The sequence below is a fragment of the Micromys minutus genome (genome assembly GCF_963924665.1).
Source record: "Micromys minutus genome assembly, chromosome: 23".
In the NCBI taxonomy this organism is placed as follows: Eukaryota; Metazoa; Chordata; class Mammalia; order Rodentia; family Muridae; genus Micromys; species Micromys minutus.
Genome location: NC_137958.1, coordinates 10,119,821 through 10,140,297, shown reverse-complemented (window position 1 = coordinate 10,140,297; position 20,477 = coordinate 10,119,821). Strand labels below are relative to the sequence as shown.

At 41.7% G+C, this 20,477-nt stretch overlaps 1 protein-coding gene across 1 annotated transcript in view; it reads right to left on the bottom strand.

Moving 5' to 3' along the window:
• Positions 1–540: 540 nt before the first annotated feature.
• KMT2C (lysine methyltransferase 2C) overlaps positions 541–20,477 on the bottom strand; it is a gene marked incomplete at its 5' end in the record, with an annotated part of 192,527 nt that continues 172,590 nt past the window's right edge. Inside the window, 15 exons of the mRNA XM_080936200.1 lie at positions 541–2,464; positions 4,125–4,233; positions 4,398–4,471; positions 4,757–4,873; positions 8,974–9,142; positions 9,405–9,547; positions 10,780–10,916; positions 11,703–12,819; positions 14,176–14,283; positions 14,793–14,932; positions 16,061–16,310; positions 17,065–17,201; positions 17,288–17,466; positions 18,951–19,098; positions 19,242–19,383. Coding sequence (XP_080792326.1) covers positions 2,372–2,464; positions 4,125–4,233; positions 4,398–4,471; positions 4,757–4,873; positions 8,974–9,142; positions 9,405–9,547; positions 10,780–10,916; positions 11,703–12,819; positions 14,176–14,283; positions 14,793–14,932; positions 16,061–16,310; positions 17,065–17,201; positions 17,288–17,466; positions 18,951–19,098; positions 19,242–19,383 — 3,063 coding nt within the window. The 3' untranslated portion in view covers positions 541–2,371. The remainder of the gene's footprint in view (positions 2,465–4,124; positions 4,234–4,397; positions 4,472–4,756; positions 4,874–8,973; positions 9,143–9,404; positions 9,548–10,779; positions 10,917–11,702; positions 12,820–14,175; positions 14,284–14,792; positions 14,933–16,060; positions 16,311–17,064; positions 17,202–17,287; positions 17,467–18,950; positions 19,099–19,241; positions 19,384–20,477) is intronic.

Sequence of the window (20,477 nt, the reverse complement as noted above, 5' to 3'; positions counted from 1 at the left end):
CTTTCTTCTTCATTCCTGAGAGATGGTCTTGTTTACATTTATATAGCCTTAAACTCAAAATCCCCCTGCTTTATTCGGATTCAAGGTGTGTGCCACAATGCTTGCCTCTTGCAGATATATTAAGTTAAATGTTCTGTCCAGTCAGTCTGACAGATCCCTACCACAGAGGAAAACTGAAAAGTGGCCTGAAGGAGGGAAAATGAAACAAAACCAACTCCATCTAAGTGACGCCGCAGCAGCAGCAGCACACAGACAGACGAGGGGAGAAGGCTGCTTGAGCTCAGGCAGCCCAGGAAGACTTCATCTCAGACACAAACCAATGAACAGAAACAAGAACAGGCTTTAAGCAAGCAAATAGCATGAAGAATGATCTTTAATCTGCTGTGGTGCAACCCTGAGTTCTCTCATATCTGACTGAGGGAGGGGAGCCCACAGGGAGCATGCTGGGTTTCCATCCACACATCCAGGTTAGCCCTTCTGACAGATAACCATGACCACAGCCCTCAGAGAACACAGTGCACATTCCGTAGATGTAAAATATTTTATTTGTAAATGGTGATCTTCTAAATCTGTGTCCACAAATTCCAAAACCCATAACACTCTGTATACTTCAAAAAATTCAATTTTTGCCAACATTAGATACTATTATACAGAACAGAAAACAACAAAACTCGGCAGGACAAATACTGGTAGGATGTCAGAGTATTGTACAAGAGAAGAAAAATATTCAGGAAACAAATTTCATACAGCTATTTATCAAGAGAAAAATATATACAATTGATTTATTCTGTAAGATAAAAATACATCATGCCATATACATTACAAGCTGAGAGCCAAGTCACTGAATGTCCCACAGCTCACAGTCCACCCCAATTGTGCACACAAACTTCATTTTATACTTAGCCTGTGAAGTGTCAGTACCAGAATTTTAAGTACAAAATAAAAAGCTAACCTGGTTCAAATGCTGATTAAGTTTCTACAAGCAAACACAAAACAGTGTGTTTTTTATTAAAGAAATGTAAACAAATAGGTTCATACAAACACATTTTAAAATTACATCTTCGAAAAACCCTATTGCCAGAGTCCTGCAGCTGGAGCATAATCACATCTCTCACTCTCTCCATCTCTTTTTTCCCCCATTTTTATGTTAAATAGAAGGCTAAGGAGTTGGTTAGGTCCCTGCTACATGACTATGTTTACATGATTCTGTGAGGTTGGAAACAAAGTTCTAATCAAAACTACTTTTTTGCTGAAGAAAAAATTCAGCCTCCATTTGGGTTTGTGTTTAAGCCGTTATTCACAGTTATCACAAATTGTAAGCACAAAAAAACCTGACTGAAGAAGTAGGGATGCAACAATATAATATGAAACGTTAGTCTGAATCACCAACAGCTATAAAGTTGTAGGTGTAGCACACGCACTGCTGTCAGCAGTCAGGTGTAGAAAACAAGCACTAAGACAGTTTCCAAAAAGCCCGGGCAGATGGGCAAAATTTTGGTTGTTACATAATTATAATGGCATATTTAATAACACAAAATTATATTGTAACATCCCTACCACGGTTATAAGCACCCGAGCTGCTGCAGCGCCTGGTAGCATTTGGTCAATAACTATTTTTATACTGTTTTTCTCAAAATATTTACATATTTGTACAAAGTAACAGGGTTTGTTAGTTCTGCAGGTAACAGCAGCAGCTTGGCTTTCTTCTAACTTTTATTTAAAAATAGCTTCATTCACTTATTCAATAATAAATACAAAAAGGTTCTCTTATTTTACAGAAATCAAAAACTACAATAAACTGACTCATGGAATCAAGTATTCAAATGTATTTAGTGCAAGTTATTATCCCTTAGCTCTATCCCTAAGGAAGTCATCTCAGTACATTCCTTGATCAGTGGTGTCCACTTTAGTTAAACTGAGGGCCTGCCCCTGTCAGTAAGGCGTGGCCAGCACTCTGGACAGCCCCCTTCGCTGGTGATTTCAGTCTTACATTCATAGGAAGGCCCCCACCCTGGGGCAGGGCAGCCATCGGCTCTTTGCCCCAGTATAAGTTTCTCCTTAGTGAGACTAAACAAAACAAAACAAAACAAAACCCACCCACAAGGAAACAAAAGAAATAAAAAGGAAAAAAAAGAAAAAAAAAGTGCTGGACCATTCTGTGACTCTGCTGACCTCAGTGTACAGCAAGGCAGCCTAGCTGGCTCCTCTGTGCTGTGCTACCTTCAGACAAGGGCTGAGGAATCAGAGCTCCCAGAAGCTGTTTCTCAAAAAGTCAGAAAACAAAAATATCTTTCTGTCTGCAAAATCCAATGAAGTGTTGAGTCGCCTCTTCCTAGGGACGAGCCACCCGGTGAGATAGCAAGGAATGCATTCAGTTCATCCACTTCCGGCAGTTCACCGCTCCACAGTGACATGGGATCTTGTGCTGGTCATCTTCAAAGTCAAACTTATAATCATAGCAGAGCTGTCCATGGCAAAGAGACAGTGTGAGGCAGGGCAGTGCCATTCTCTCCCTCTCCCTCTCTCTGGTCTGTTTAGGTTCCATCAGACCTTGGGGCGTGGGGTAGTTTTGAGGGAAGGTGATCTGGATGTGCTGAGCATGACTTCTAAGTGTTCTCTCCACCACTCTGGGTGAGATGAGGACCAATACTCCCTCACACCAGAGATGGCTCCCTGGTTTGGACAGATGAACTGGCCCTTGTCAACATCATGGCTTTCCCCTTCTTTTCCTCATGCAGACAGAAGCCATTAAAGAAGCTACCTCTACTCAAAGGTCCTCCATGTCACCATGGAGAGATGGAACACTGCGAATCTATCATAAAAATGATCAAAATCCCCGCCATTGCTTTTACTACCAACAACTGTACCTGGCCTAACATCCTTGTGACTCTAGCATGGAGTTTCAATGTTTATCTCCACCAATCCCAAACCCCTCTTTAGGCAGCATCTGGAACTACTGAATGCACAGACCAAGAACATTCTTTGGTCCTGTGATGGCAAAAGTCGACCCCATCTTCCCACTGTGGGTATTTTGCATCTGCATCTCAAACATGGCCATGCATACTTGGCTCAAGGAAGCTAGCTAGTGCTCTCCTTAGAGAAAAAGCTGTTTTTGGATCAACATGCAAAGGCCAAGCAACTGGGTGGTTGGAAAGAAGCATGACTCCCACCAAGTAAGCATTACACCTCTGTCCCCTCAACCCCATAAAGCCAAGTGGGGGAACAGTATTCTCTTGGATCTTTCCTAACTCATCTCAGGGACTGCACAGGAAGGAAAAAATTGGACCTGTTGTGGAGCAGCTGCACTGGGAAAAGAAGGCACCTCTTCTGTCAGGTGTTTACTGAGTTAACAGTATTGGCAATACTGAAGGATGTATACAAGACACACACAGGGCAGTTACTAGACTGCTCTGCAAGGCATGTCCTACGAGTCATATAAGTATGTTCCTAATCCTAAAGACAAGTTCTACAAAGACCAAGTAAATAGATGTGATCTCACACTGCCTACAGAAGCATGGGGCTTCATCACAGTGAACACACGTGACTTCCCAAGAGCTTTGAACTGGATACTAATTCCAGATTTAGAGCACTAAATTCAAGGTGCTGATGCCATGTGTCAAAGCCAGGGTGAGACATATAAATGGGACAATTAAGGATAATAATCATTAGGGTCAGTGAAGAGCTAGACCAAAGTTATCTCTGTGAGCTACTAAGAAACATGTCTCATCCTACACAAAACATTTTAAAGACATAACAAATACACACACACATTATATATATATGATATGAAATTTTCTAAGTGTGCATATGAGCAGTTGGGAACATATGGCTTCCCAAACTTGTACCTATAGCCCTTACAATAATGTATTATGTGAATTATCAAGTCCCCGTGACTGCCAGTGACAGGCATCATCTTGAAAAGGGGGTTGTCAGACTGTCCAGATTAAGGGACAAAGAAAGGAAGATCCTAAGCCACATGGAAAAAGCTAGCATTTGAATGTCTGAAATATTAACAGATGCAAAGTTCTGGGCTGAAGAGAAGTTCCTAATCGTGACGTGGTGACAGCTGCAGGCCAGAAACTGCTACACCAGCACAGACAACAGCACGCCCTTCCTCCACTTACCTCTTCTCCTTTCTGGATCCTCCTGTTGGAGCTGATGATAATCTTGTGTCCTCTCTCAAAGGTCACAACTTCAGCCACACAGTTAGGGGCACAGGAGTGGTTGATGTATCTGCAGGACACATCAGAAGACTCAGTGTGACAACGATGAAGAGCTTCCCACACAGAGGAAACTGACTGTTTCTATGGCTGTGGTAACAAAGCTCCGCTGCCCAGCCGCAGTGGGAATACTCCTACCCTAGCAGAGCCCTCTGGGCCATGGTCTTCCTGCCTCACCTTGCAGGCCCTCCTGTAAGTGTGGCGTCAATCACGTGGTCATTGTCCATGCGGAACATGTACACACCTCGGTTCTAAAGAGAAGGCAGGTAGTCATCAGGGTGATCTGAATCTCCCTCCCCTCACACTCAGTCTGTGCTGGAAGCACCCTGGTCACATTCTTGTAACCGACAGACACACCTGATGCATTTATAATGAACTAGGGGCAGTAATCTGTAGTTACATATGAGCAAGTAACAGTAGCTGCAGAAAGATGGTGGTGAAGCAAAGAAAGGGGCTATAGAGACTGCAGGGTGGCTTCTGTTCATACTGAGCACACGGCTGTGCTCTTCAGAGGTCGGCCTGTGGTCAGTTTATACCTGAGACTCGTAAAGCTTCTCTTTCCGGTTTGCAACTTCATTTCGAATAATCGTTCCAATGTACTCAATGACCATGGTGTGTTTTTCAATGTCTCTAGCAGCATACAGGCCCAGGCCCTAAGTGGAAGAAAAAGGGATCGTAAGCAAACATTTCAATATACCTGGCAGACCTTTATTTTCTTCATCAAAATGCACTGCCCTTGGAGTCTTATGAAAAGCCATATTTAGGGTTTAGTGCTCCTTTCAACTCTAGCACCATTACACTGCTCCGGTGTCCTTTTCCACTGTCCTTAGGCCTGGCTTATTGGGACGAAGGTGAGAGTGTTGACTGTCTTTGAATGACTGCCCTCCCAGGAAGGTGACCTTCTCTCCGTTCCTCCTTTCACTCTGTATACCACCACAGGAAGGACCTCACCACATGTGGCTGCTCAGCACTGGTCACTGCACCACCAGTACAGTGAGCCAAGTAAACAAGCTGCCCACTTGCAATAGCCTACACCAGCAACACCAAATGGATTAAGACAATCTATAAATGCTACTGTGGTCCGGCTGGCTGCATTTTCCACTGTGGTTGCTGAAATACCATCAAGCAGTAAGCAGTACCTTCTGTATAAAGTTAGCCCCAACATTCAACAGGAAGAGGGAGAACTGTAAGGAGTTATGACTACCACAAAGTTGTTTTAGATCTGACTGAGTTTCCTAGAAGTAATAGAATATAGCACTATAGCAAAACAGAAGACATTACTTTGTTCTAGTATCCGGAAAGGTGGAAACAATTCAGTTTTTGGAATTTTTCCCAATAAAAAAATTCTGAGGATGCCGACCACTAGCAAGCTATTGATTGATTCTAGGGCTTCTCATGTGCTAGTAAAGCCTTGAAAATATATTCCCAGCTCTTAGTGGTTTGGAATAAGATCTTACTAAGTTGGTCACACAGTCCTTGAACTTGTGATCCTTCTGCCTCAGCATCCTGAATGGCTGGATGACAGAAAACCTGAACTGGCTAACACATTGAAGCCTTATTTGGCAGCTCATGCTGTCTATACCAGTGCCGGGCAAGTCTTGTACTATCTTAGAGGTGGCAGTAAACAAAGGTGTGGGGAAATATCATACTTAAGTAAATAAATACAATGTTTATAGATGATCTGCATTTTATTAGCCCCAGTTTGGGTTTGTGTTTTTAATTCTGTCCAGGGGAGAAACTATGGGGAAAAGGAGAAATGAAAATCAAGTCTTCCCTGTGGACTCTGCCAGAGGCTCCTTACTGGAGCTCATAGTAAGGAGTTGTCAAGTCAACAATACAAGCATATTGTTGACTTCAGTTTGGTTGGTTCCAGGTGTGACTAAGATGTGAACAAACCAGAAGATAAGAAGAGTGTGAGTGCACATCAGTGCCATTTGGGTCAGCATAAGCAAGCACTCCAAACTGTGCACGAGAACCTACAGTATGGTGATAGCAATGGCTACAAGATTCAGCTTAGCAAAGTGTATTGTATGCTAAATAGCATTATAATTATTGACTATACAACAAAAGAGCGTTAAAAAATTGAAGTTGTTTGTATAGATAAAATACTAGAAGAATACAACCTAAGTGTGTATACAGAGATGATATAAACTTGTATGCTTGTCTATATAAAAAACAAAGCAAAAAAAAAAAAAAAAAAAAAAAAAAAAGCTTTGTAAAAATAAAAGATACTGGAGTTCTGGTATGCCTAACCCTACAAGCCAGTATAAACTAAAAAACAGACAAAGGTCATAAAACACATAATTCTCAAAAAGGCAAGTCCAAAAGCCAGTCATGAGAAGATGCCGGAAGTCAGGAGCTGTTAATTATGCTCAGTGTCAAGAGGCTGGAGAGATGGCTCTGTGGTTACAACACTTCTTTCTGTTCCAGGGGAACTGAGTTCAGTCAGCTCCCAGTACCCACAAAGCAGCTTACAAAAGCCTTTAATTCCAGCTCCAGGGACCCAATGCCCTCTCCTGAGCTCTGTGGACACGCATTCTTACACAGCGAGCGTACTCACATGCAGACATAAATAAAAATGAGATATATTCTTTAGACAAATCTCAGTGTCAGTGTATGCCTGCTGAGCTGATAAAATGTGAAAAGGAGAGAGCACCTACTACACAAGAGGAAATCAGAATAGAGTCACAGACTTCACGAGGAAACCAGCAACTAGGGCCTTCTGGGGAAATATGTTAACAGGATGGCACAGTGTTTGTTATGAGGTAGAGACCCAGTCAGTGGCTGTGCAATGTGCAATCACACTTCATCACTGTGAAGCATCACACAACTTCCTGAGAATGTGACAGAGACTCAGTTAATGTAGAGAGCTCTGTGTCAGTGGGAAAGGTGAGTACAGATAATATGATTCTATTTCTATAAATGTGTCCCTAAGATATTAGCACTACTGCCATTGTCACAGTCACTGCAGAAGTGAGCAGACAGGAATGGTGAGAAACCAGGGCAGTTACTGCACCTCAGAACCAGGAAAGCACTGCCTCCTGGAACTACCTCCACCCTATGCATGCGTGTGTGTACAGTGACAAACAACATTTAAAAATGACTGAGGTATAAATTGAAGATACAGTCAAGATCCCACTAAGAGCATTCCTTAAGAGTGGTAACAGGCACAGAATGAGCACTCTTTAATATCTAAAACTGCAAGTGAGGAGAGAAGCAATTGGAAGCTGCAGAGACAGGGCACTAACATGTCAATAGAATCTGACAGAGGGTCACAGCAGAGAAAAAAGGCCATGAAACAAGAGGAATCAAAATGATCAGGAGTGAAGAGCTCATAGCTGGTTGCTAAAAAGTAAAGATCAGCAGGTAAAGTAGAAGACATTTCAGAAGAGCAAAAACCAAGGAAACCAAAATCAGAAGTAGGAAAGGAACCATAAAGAAGGCAGCTGTCAATCTAGGTCAAGACACAGGCCTGTCAACATCAGGACTCACAGCTGATGCTGAGAGTCTGGAGAGTTACACCTGTAGTCATAGTTTCAAACTATTCTGTGTCTACCACATGGATCATTACCTCTCCTTCAGTCCCAACATGCTTCTTCCTCAGTGTTTCCCCAGCATCTCACTCAACTCTCTTTGGAATCTCTCCCTGCATCTCCTTTTATTCACTGACTACTTGCCAGAATCCTCTCCCTTCCTGCCTCAGCTCATTGGCCATCAGCTTTTTTATTGACAGGTGACGTTCAGCCTGATGGTCACAGCGCTCCAGACTTAAAGGACTCATCAAGAGAAAAAAGTATAAAGAGCCTTCTGCTAGGCACATTTGCAAAATGTCTAAGAACAAGAAGATTTTAAAAGATTTTAAAAACTACTAGTTAGGAGGAAAGCACCTGCACTAAACTTGGAGGAAATCTCTACTGTACATACAAACTGGTTTCCAGGAAGAGGCTGAAACTTGGAGAAGGATGGGTGAAGTAACAGAATTTTATGGGTAAGTGGATCTGAAATACTGAGGCCGACTTAGGCATGGATAGACACTACTTAACAATATGAGTTCAGGGACTGCAGAATTTGACAAAAGTTTCAATCTGTGACAAGAGAGTTGCTGATTAGACACATCAACATTCAGACCATAGTTGAAGACTATAGGTTAATTTCCAATGCTTTGTCAAAGGGCAGCATTACAGGAGTATCTACTCCTGGCACTGTACCAGAAATGTACAATGAGTTTACAAAAAGTCAGTGCTAAAATGATATAGCTTCCAAATCTGCAATGTCACATGAATTTAGCCAGTATTGCTGACGACAGAGCAGCCCTGATCTCCTGATCTACCTGGCTCTATCTTCTAGTGCTGGCGCTTAGTTATTTTACACCTGTGCTAGTGAATAATTCTCAAAAATAATGCAAAATCCGGTGCAACATGTCTCTCACAGCCTTTAACAAGATATTAAGATGTGGATTCACAAGGCCTGCTTTCTAATTGAGGTCCAGGACCAAGTTCTAAGGCTACAAACCAGAGTCTTCCTGTTAAAAACTGACAGGGCGGAACACAACTCTCAAAGCATGATTCCAGGGTTGGGATTAGCTTAGTGGTAAAGCACTGGCTTAGTACATACAAGATGCTAGGTTCAAATCACAGTACCACACAACAAACAAACAAACAAGCAGACCTGATTCTATCTCTGTACCCAATGTGCAGTAGCTTTTCCTACTGGACATCTGCATCTTGAGATCTGACTCGACTTCATTCCTTACCTGGATCCGAGACCGGGCCAGATACACATTAGATTTCCATTCAGTCTTCATTCTCCGGTACTGTGATGACTTGGAGTGGACGAACTGCTTACTGTAGGGAGCATTCAGCTCTCCAGTGACTGTGCTCTGAAACGACTTTGAAGTGCTGGTGCTATTCAAGGTGTGAGGCCTACAGATGATGATGCAGCAACAGGACAATAAAAAAGGACAACTGAAGACACCTCTGATTAATGTGAAAGCCATGCCAATTAAAAGTTTTACTGACAGACACAGAAAGCTGCCTAGCAGAGACACAGAGCATCTTCTGAAGTTGTCAGGCACATACACAGCCAGAGACAGCAGGGTTTGTAAGCAGCAGACAAATCAAGCACAAATCCCACTACGGTGCCTAGAAACCCTGGGCTGTACTATGTGAAGATGAAACAAGATACCTTAACACAAACCTCTTGACATGGGCGCTCATTTTAGGTTCAGAACGGGCACAACCTGTGGGGTTAACGGCAAGGGGAAGCTCCATGAGAGGATTACGGCCATATCGGAAGGTGTAGTTTTCACATGCCTCAACCCCAGGGAGCTAAAAAAGAAAGAGAAATACACAAAAGGGTAACTCATCTGATCAAAGATATAATCTCCAGCCAGGACCGGGGTGAAAACAATCGAGATAGGGTTTTTGTGTTTTCCTCCCAGTCAGTGTCCTTTTTAATAATGAGGCTACAATCATAACTATTTGATAGATGTATAAATCCAATATCAAAACAAAACTTGGTAAGCCCAGACCCCTTTATCTTGTGAAGAAGATTAACTCCAGAACTAATACACCAGCCAAAGCTGCTGTATGTGACAGATCGGATGCTTCAGTTTAGAGTGAGGAAGAAGCAGTCACAACGCAATGAATGTGTTTGTCTGGATGCTAAGAACTCAGAGCAGCGGGAGGTCATCTCTGGGGTTTAGTTTCTGGATCTCCTCTCACTTCTGTCCAATGTGATCACGACACAAGGCTGTCACTCACTGTTCTAGCAGTTTTGGTGGTAAATTGAGATCTACTTGAAAGTAATTGATATTTCAAAGTTTCCTCTGAATTTTTTCATTTTTCCAATTTTCCATTTATTCCTGTATATGTTTATACAGAGAAAGGAGAGTGTGCCAAGTGCTGTGGTGACTTGGAGGTAAGAGGTGAGTTATGGGAGTTGAGCTATATTGGGCTGAGGTTGTCAGGCTTATGACAGTGCCTCTGAATGATGAGCCAGCTTCTCTTCAGTTCTACAGTTTTTTGTTTTTTTCCCTTTCTTTTGTAGTCTGGAGAATCCCACCTAGCCTTCAAGCTTTCAAGGCCAGCACTGCACTACTGACCTAGAGCCTTAATGCTCTTCTTACTTTTTAAAAGTTCTGTGACAGGGTCTCAGTAGGTTGCCCAGGCTGATCTTCAACTTCTACACCTACTTCAGCATCCTAAGTGTGTGGGATTATAGGTCTGGCTCTAGAACACAGTTCTAGTGACATGCATTTCTCTATTGGTATACTGACAAACACACCTACGTTCAGAGAAGACTGAGTCAGTGCTGCTGCACTCTATAGCTCTCTGGGACCACACAGTAGGACAAGGGAAAGAGAATGTCAGGAAAAGAGGGTAAAATCTGTAACGGGACAGATGACACAAGCTGCTCCTCTGAGAAATTTGATACTAAGCTCACCAACTGACCACCCACACTCAAGTTCCATGTCCTGAGAGTAGGAAGGGCTCTGTAGGCAGTACTGTGGACATGCTGGATTGGAAACAAGCCCATGTTCACACATGACAGGACTTACTGATTCAGCTATTCGTGCTACTGCAGAGACTGTCAGGCCAAACAGGTCTTCTCCTTTCAAATACGCCGGGAAAAGCTGCAGCATTTCAGACTTTTTTCTCACACATGCCACAGGCTCCAAAATTTTATCCCAAACATCTATATATGAACAAAAAAATTTTTATGATTAATTTTCTTTTAGCTAAACAAACAAAGAACTAGACACAGTATAAAACCAAGAGAGGATAAAGAAGAGTCACTCATAAAGACCTATTAATTAATTTTCAAATAAAATCTGGGCAGCAATATAACAAATGTGTTTGTCAAATGGCAGCAACTTATTTCAAAGATTCAACAATATCTGGAGGAAAATAATGCCACCATAAGGACAAACAGTGAACATGAAAGAAATTAGTGAATTCAATTGGATATAAAACAAAAAAATACACTATTAAAAAGGAATAATTCAATTAGCAATGGCTACAGATAGGCATTCCCTCATATGAGAATTAAAACACAGAATGGATCAGTTTTTCAAAATACTTTTGGACTGCTCTAGTTTTTAAAAGCTATGAAAACATTTGCAAAGTTCTTTAGTACTTTCTACATCACTAAAACTGAAAATAAAAATGCCCAGTAATACAAAATGAAGTTTGTAATTCCCAGCTTTAAATCTGAAGCTGAGATAGGACTAAATCATAACAATGCTTTACGATATGGTCCCTGCTTTCTTGTTCTGACCTTGACTGGGGTCCAAGGTGCCACCTCTTCTGCTCAAACCTGTATAAACTACAGAGCAAACTAGGTGCACTAACCCAGCATCCAACAAAGAGGCTTAATATCTGCACTGACAAGTAAAGGATCTTCATGAAACCATCACAGACAAAACAGAGACACTGACATGGAGAGCCACTGGCCCGACAATAGCACATAAGTAGATCCTACCTTTTGGTGATGAATCACTTAAGACCAGGTCCTCATGGCCTTGCTCTACAATCTTGATGACAAACACGGGCCGCCCATCTTTCTCCTCAATGGAGCACAAGTACCGGCAGCGACGGTTGGCGTAGCGAGTGCTCCAATATAAGCGGCTGGCTTCATAGCCCACTGGGAAGAGTGCTTTTGGAGAGTGGAATGCTTGCATCTGTTGTGGAAGCAGCTGACCAATGGTGTGGAAGATGAGGCTCCCAACACGAAAGGTATGGTCCCGCTCTCCCCGCTGCACGATGCTAGCAATCTGCCGTACCTCATCTCGCTGCACATAGACCCTCCTGAAGACTGCAAAGTAACTTAACTCTTGCTCGTGGATTCCCTTTGGTTTGTGCATGGGACAAAGCATTGTTTTGTCCTTAAAAAACATGCATTGTGCTTTAGTAGCGCAAGTAAAATGATAAATATTGGTACACCGAAATCTGTGGCATCCACTGGTGGCACCTGTCTTATGACAGAAGACACATTTCATTTGTAGTCCTCTCCTCAGCGCTAGTTCTACGTTTATTAAGGCACCAGCCTGTGTCTCATAGACCTCTGTGGACCACAGAGCACAATTCAAGTGGACCCAGAGGTCCAAGTCAAGGTTGAGCAGTCTTGCTGGTCCATCTGTTAGTCCATCACCTTCTTCGTGACAAAAGCAACACTTTCGATAGTCTTTGGGTACAGGGTCAGGTTTAAGAGAAGTGCCCAATTTCTTTAGAAACTCATCTATTTCATCCTCACAAGGTGGTTTAAAGGTCCCCTTGGGGATGACAATATGAATGCTCCATTTTTTCCACTTCATTCCTCTCCACTTTTTATTCAGTGGTCTACAGTCTTCAAGCCCGACAGGAACAGTCCTCAGCCGAGGCTTTAACTTGACCGTCACCTTGAGCTCATCAGGCTTGGACTCTACTTTGGCTGCTTCAAAGGCTGGAGGGAAGGTTATGGGAGGTGATGCAGGAGGGGAAACCTTTTCCTGGAACTGAGGGAGACAGTGCACATCCAACGTAGAGATGTTGTTGCTATACTGGTGGAACGCTTTGGAAGGCTCCTTCAGAGGGGACTGTGGCAGTGACGGAAGGGATTCCTGGGCAACAAAAAGAAACTTGTGAGAAATAGGAGGTATTCACCTGCCCATAAAGCAAATCTACTGATGGTGAGAAGTTTAATGGTCTAAGGGGGCAGGCAAAGATAAGTAAGTTTTTAAGCACAACAATTTGACCTTAATACTGAGGATGATTATGTAGGAGTAACAGAAGCTGATGAAGGTAAAAGGCAAGGGGCCCCATGCCTTTCCTACAGTCATAATCTGGACTATTCTCCAGACTTTCTCGGGAGGACACACACACACACACACACACACACACACCCCAAATCAATGATCAGTTGCCATGAGAAACAGAAGAGAGGACCACCCTGACAGCAAGTGAGTCACCTGAACACTCAGCCTCTCAGCTACTCAAGGAGTCGGGCTAGGAGAAAAGTACCAGCACCTCTCAGCTACGGAACAGAGTGTCATGCCCTCTGCTCATATCCTCCTCCTGAAGGTGGCTCAGGGTTAAATCCAGAGTAGACCACCCCATGTATCACTACATGATGAAAACCCATTCCTATTCTCTAAGAATTAATTTCAATTAAAAGCCTAAATTTGTCAATTTGAATTTTAATATACCAGGGACTGATACATGTTAAAAAGTAGTTTGTTTGGTGAGTACTCTTTGGTGAAAGGCATATTAATGAAATCATATTGAAGCAGCTTTACAGGAAAAATTTTCCTTCAAATAACTGTATCATTGGGGGTTGGAGAGACGGCTCAGTGGTTAAGAGCACCAACTGCTCTTCCAGAGGTCCTGAGTTCAAATCTCAGCAACCACATAGTGGTTCACAACCATCTGTAATGAGATCTGATGCCCTCTTCTGGTGTGTCTGAAGACAGCTACTGTGTACTCATATATAATAAATATATAAATTTTTTAAAAAAATCACAACACTCTGAAGTCCGAGACAATTTTTTAAAAAAATTTTCTCAAAATAAAAACAAGATAGAAATGCAGACATGTGTTTGTGTGTATGCTTGTGTGTGTGCGCACATGTGTGTGTTGGTGGAGTGTCACACCAGACTAAGGCAGAAGGACTACGAATGAAGCTCAATAGTAAACATTAAAAGAGGCACAGGATATAATGTAGTGGCAAAGCAGGTGGCTATCACGGATAGGCCTACATTCAACCCTCAATGCCACTAGATAAAGAAATGGGTGCTAAAATGTAATTTGAACCTTTTTACTTTTGTCAAATAGGGTATTGAATAGGGAAAAAATAGAGCTGAAGGCTATTTCAGGCATGTCTGTCATGAAGCACCATCTTACTAGGATTCGCTATAGGCACTCTCTTGAGGGGTCTGTACCCCCAAAGCAGAAATCCTTATATACTCTCTTCACTTTACCTTGTTATCTGAATTTTTTGCTTGTGCAGTTGATGAATAAAGAATAAAGCAGTTATTACTACAAAAGACAATATCCTTTTCCATCCTTTTGGTGTTCTCTCGGGAACCCTGAAAAGCAAAAGGAAATGTGTGGGACCACAGCAAGACACAATCTAATGAAACCAGCACCCCACAAACTACTATCTCAGGTGATATTCAAAGTGAGTGTTCTCTATCTTCCAACTGTGATGACACTGTCCCAATATTCACCCTAAAAACTACTGCAGAGCTGGACATGGTGGTACATGGCTTTAATCCCAGCACTTTGGAGGCAAAGAGAGGTAGATCTCTGTGAGTTCAAAGTCAGCCTGGCCTAGGACAGCCAGGGCTAGATAGAGAAACAGAGTTTGAAAGGAAAAAAAAAAAAAAAAGCAGAAACTACACTGTCCATATTCCACTGTATTCTATAAATGTGCTCCTTGTAAATAATTTAACCATCTGATATAGCTATTTGGTTAGAGGATGAGCTCATCTACTATATGACTGTCTATCATATGCCATGAATCACTTTGTCCTGATGCAGAAGTCACTGGCAAAAACAGAGTCAGGGCTGGGTCATGAGAAGAACAGTAAAGTACCTTGCTCACAAAGGTCAGATCCTTGGATGACTTCCGTACACCACTTCCAAGAATAACCACTTTACAATGACAACACCACTGTGGTCGGAGTGATGCACCTTCTGCTATACCATGACTAGAATCTTTATATCCAGAAAGACCTAAGGAATGGACTTTTGTTAGCGATTAAAAATGACCAAAAATACAGGTAGCACACAATAGAAAATTAAACAATGTCAATCGATTACAACATGAATCACTGACTTACTTTCTATTATGCTCTAATAAAAATTTTCTAAGCTCTGGTGGCAGGGCATCTAATATTTGACAATGAAGTACAAATAAAACACCTACTCCCAAATAGCTGAAAAAGGAAGCTAACAAAGAAGAATCAATAAGCAAGCGCCAAGATCCTCAACTGTCTACAGTGCATCAGGAGGGCACAGGTGAGGTGACACTGCAAGGTCTATCGGAAATAAAGAGCAACAGATGACTCGTGATTTACAGCCTCAGAGAGTGACAGACAAGGTGTCCTGTGAACAAGGCCCGAGAGCTCAGAAGAGCAAGTTACACTTGAGGGAATCTCCTGGGGTAGAGGATTGGAAGTCAAGGCAGAAAATGGCAGGAAAACCAAGAAAGAAGCAGCCAGCAGCTAAGATTGCAAGGAGGTAATTTTCAAAAAGAGTTCAAAAGACGAGAAACAGCCAGATTCTAGTATAAGTTTAGGGAAGACAAAAAATAAGGAATCCAGGGGATGAGAAGGTGGTGAGGATTGGGGCTGGCATGCAAGATGCCAGTGTTCGGAAGGAAAGCAATTTCATGGCAAGCATAAGGAAGATGTGCTGCTTCTTAGGAATGGGGACCCAGGCATTTCTGTGGGAAGAAATATGCCCTACAGAGGGTGTGCAAAGGCACGCAGAGGTACTGACAGCAATAGCAGCCCAGAAGAGAAAAGCAAGGCACTATCTATGGCTTCATCTGCACCACATGGAGCAGGCCAACTGCAGCAAGTGGCTCAGGGATTCCAAGAACAGAATTTGATAAAGGGTCAGCAAGCTGAGTCTTTGAGCAGCTTGAACAGAGAGTTAGAGTCAGTCTTATTGCCATAGGCCAGAGCATAAAAATTCACATCACACCACAGAAAACAAGTCAGAGGTTATCTTATCAAAGACTACACACCAACACATCACCTATTACTTGTTAAAAAGTAAATCAAAATTTCAAAATGAGCAGGAATAACTTTTTAACCGAGAATGGATTGGGAGTTAACAAAAAGCTCACTAGCTCACCATTGCTTGTTGGAGGAAATGGTACATTAGGCTGCTTCAGCCGGTAAGAGGTTGCTAATCTGGGAGGATTTGCAGATCCTGGTGGAGGCCCACGAAGAAGCAAATGCTGCCGATACTCCAAACCTGGGTTTACTCTGTGGCTACTGACCAAACCCATGGATGGAACATCTGGAGCATTACTAACCTCATAGCTATTAGGAATTCGCACGTGAAGAAGGTCGGAAAACGCAGCCACAACACTGCTAATGTTCTAAAACAAAAGGTAAACACTGTGTCACTCACCTAGAAGAGTGAGTCACTGAGGAGAAACAAGTACTTAGGATAAGCCATCTTCATGATACAGTACAAAAGAAACCAAATACTTTTATTTAAACTACAGTAAATTTATTTTCATGAATTAATATTCAAAGCCTTCATAACTATAGATCTTCAGAGTTCCAACTGGCACTGAGATCTACACACAAGAAGCTTGTGTATATCTTGGTATCTGATAGGCCTAGCTCTAGCAAGAAGGGCAACACAGTCCTCAGCAGTACAGAGCTAAGGCTCTACTTGGTGACCACTAAAAGATTATATATATATTATACTCTAAGTTTGATCTCCAATAAATATCTTTATAAAACTTGGAAGTTTTAAAAACAAATACATCCTTGATAGATCATTAGTGCTGTTGGCACAAGCTGCCTGTAGAAAGCTTCTAATGCTTTTATTGACTATGGTTTTCTAATGGTTAACTTTTATAACATGCACAGTTATGGGAATTTTTTTTTCTAAAGTTCTCCAAAGCAAACATTCTTTTACAGGAGCACATAAACTCTCAGCTCCAGTCTTTTGCTTAGCTTAGGTCCAAATTAGCCTCATACTGAATAGTACTCAAGATCAGCCTGGATGCCTGGAGCAACTCCCCTCTCTTCTGTTCTGCTACCCTCATTGTTTCCTTTCAAATCACTGACAGAAGTTTATAATGGCACGCACTGCACAGCATAAATGATGTCATCCTTTACCTCAGCAGCTGTAGGATGCAGGGTGATTGCTACAGATATAAGACCCGATCTGGAACCATTTGGGGATGAACCAAAAGGTGAAGTAAAAAATAAAGTGCCTGGCTCAGTTTTTATGTCATTTCTTCTTGATTCAGAATCTAAATAAAGGGGGAGAAAAGAATATTCATAGCTTCCAAAGTCAAAATATTTACAATAGTAACTTGGTAGACTAAGCTAAACATACTTTTCCCGGATATGCTCGGAAGAATTGGAATGATGGGGGATGGCACAGGTTCTGGAGGCTCCTCTTTCACCAATGACAGATCTGGGTACTTGTTCACCTCTACACCAACCACACTCTCAGGAGAAGATGAGGGGACAAAACTATCTGGAGTGTCCCGGTCACCATAGTGGTCCTGAATCCTGAAAGAGGAACATATACATCACAATGTGCAACTCCACTGGGATTTCTCACCTACCACAGGTAAGTACTCTTAATAACAGCAACAACAAAGCAGCAACTGGATCTATTATTACACCACTATGAAAACACAGTAAACAGGTTTACCTAAAAAAAAAAAAAACCAGTACAAATGGCTATTCTTTTGAGAAAGCTGTAGATTGACATCTTTGAGACTAAGGGAGGCTGTGTTGAACTGTACAAGTCAGCCTCCATGGAACCACAGATACACATGCTGAGTACAGTGGCAGGATGAGAGAAAACAGTGACTGTGGTGTGGTTGGCACTCAATTCTCTTAATTAATAAAACAGTGAAAAACAAAGCCAAGGCTCTAGCACACCAGGGAGTGCTAGATGATGGTGAGGCCTCAAGTGTGGAGCATGGCTAAGGACCTTCCATCTCTCACTCCTCCCACTCACACAGAAGGAGACCTTGAAAAGCTGTGGGCAGTCATGTAAAGGATTAACAGACACCTGTGCCAGATTACCACATGCACTCACAGGCTGGAAAGAGATTCATCTATTGACACAGCTAGGGATTCTTGGTTCTAAGGTAAGAGAGAAAGGAGACCCTACATTCCAAACCTGAGTGATACTTCCATGTAGCTACAGAAACATCTCTCCTGTTGCTGCTCTGTACAGTGAGTGACATGTTTTCTCATTAATAAATTAAGAGATTTAGATTAAATGGACATCTCAGAACACAGGGATTCATTAGATTTCCCACAAAGAAATAAAATTCTAAATAAGTTCACATATACCATTAACTGGTTGGATAGTAAATTTATCTACTAAGGGAAGCTGATTGTCCAAGTAAGACTCTTGGGGGCAAAGAACTAATAGAAATTGGTGATAAGTTTCCTGTAGCTTAGAGCTACCCTTTTCAATGATGCCTCTGGTATCTATGATGGTTGATTGATCTCTCATTTTGGATATCTGCACGTATCAAGAAATCCAAGAAATCACATGAAGAGTTTAAAAAAAAAAACCCTCTGAAATATTTTGTGTAGAAGTTTTCCCATAATCATTAATGTCTATTTAGTTATTATGATGTGTATGCTGCTTAAATTATATAAGACTTAAACTAATTTCACTTCAGTAGTAACAATGCATTGGACAGTTTATATTTAAAAGTACTTTATACCTTAAATGCCTTTATATGCTATTGCCAAATCCTAAGCACATTTTTAAAAGAAGCAACCAATTTTTAAAAAGTAGTTTCTGATGCTGGGAGAAATGGCTTAGTGGTTAAAAGCATTGGCTGCTCTTCCAGAGGACCTAGGTTTAATTGTAGTGTACAGAGTGCTTACAACCCGGAAATTCAGTTCCAGAAACCCATTGCTCTACAGTATAGGCCTCTGCGGACACCAGGTATATATGTGGAATTCAGATATATATGCAGGCAACACACACACACACACCCCACACTTAAAAAAGTGGATTCTACCTTAATTCTTCATGATTATTATGAGGTGGTGTTGGAAGTGAGGCAGGAACATCTACTGTCTTGGGACCTTGAGCAATAGTTCGAGCCAGCAAGTCATCCTGAGGTCTGAAAGGCAGCTGAAAAGGCTTCGCTCCTAAAGCTCTGGTGACTGCAGAAGCAAACAAACAGAGTCAAAGTCTGTAGAACAAAGTAGATGCAGATGGAACTGTTCAGTTCTGCAGACTTGTCAGTATACACAGCTTTCAAAGGCAGACCCTTCAGCGGGGTAAAATTTGGATGCTATTGCCGTACCTTCATGGCTCACCAACACGCCAGCTTTCCCAGCAAGTTCTTCAGTCGTTGCAAAACCATTTGCCATCTTCTGGCAAGCCATAGGAGGTGGTGTAGGAGGAAGAGAGGCAGGGGGTGTTGGAGGATTACTTAAATTATTCTGCTGCAGGAGACCAAAAAATTTTAAATTATATGCTACTGAGCAAATATGCATTGACCTTGCTAAAACCTAATTCTGTGAATATTTAGCACAAGAAAGCAAGGCTACAAGAAACATAATCCAGAAGCATCTTCAATTCCAAATGTGAGCGCGCGCGCGCGCGCGCGCGCGCGCGCACACACACACACACACACACACACACACACACACACACACACAGCCATGAGATTATCAAAATAGAAAGTTGTTATCCATTTGACTACTTGGCCCAGCTTGAGCATTCAGCTTTGAAATAAAGAACCAAATTTTTGTAATACTTAATTATTTGTAACTATTCTCAGGTTTCATCATCACAACAACCAATAAAAAGCAGTTTTAAAATCGACTAAGTTGCAAAAAGTAGCTAAATGTTCCTCTAATTTTCATTAAAATATGAAGATACAGAATTTCTCTTTAACCTATCTATAATTTCAATTTATGTCTCAGATATGAGAACCTGGACTGTCCAAGATCTCTAAAAGAAGCAAAAAGAGAAAAAATAATAGCAAAGGTACCGAATACACTAACAAACACAGTTCACTTTCAGTTATCTCTCTCAGTCTTACATATGCCACCGACTCGTCATTTACGGCTGAGTCTCCCCAAGGAATGCTGGTGTCACCTGTAATGACTGCACATAATAGTGTAGTGCAAGGGGAGGCCACAAGAGTAATGCTGATGAGCAGCGTGGACTGAGGAAGGCTAACTGAAGGATAGGCCATAAGGACAGCAAAAGAACGTGGAGACAGTTATCTTAATGACAAAAGAAAAGCCACCAGGAAAACAGACACATATTTTTCAAAATAATTCTTTTGTATAGGTCAGATGCAAAGTAAAGTGATCTTATGATGCTATCATACAAATATTTAAAAAGTACCTTGACTGACTTATGCTATTTTGGTAACCTAAGAATTAGTGCATAATTTCAATTAGCATCTAAATTATTTAAGGAAATATATTAAAAACTTTTAAAATTCATTTTCCAAGGTAAAATCTAACCATACTTTTTAGTCCCACTATGTACCGCCAATTCAATTCATTTTAAGAGTTAACAAAGG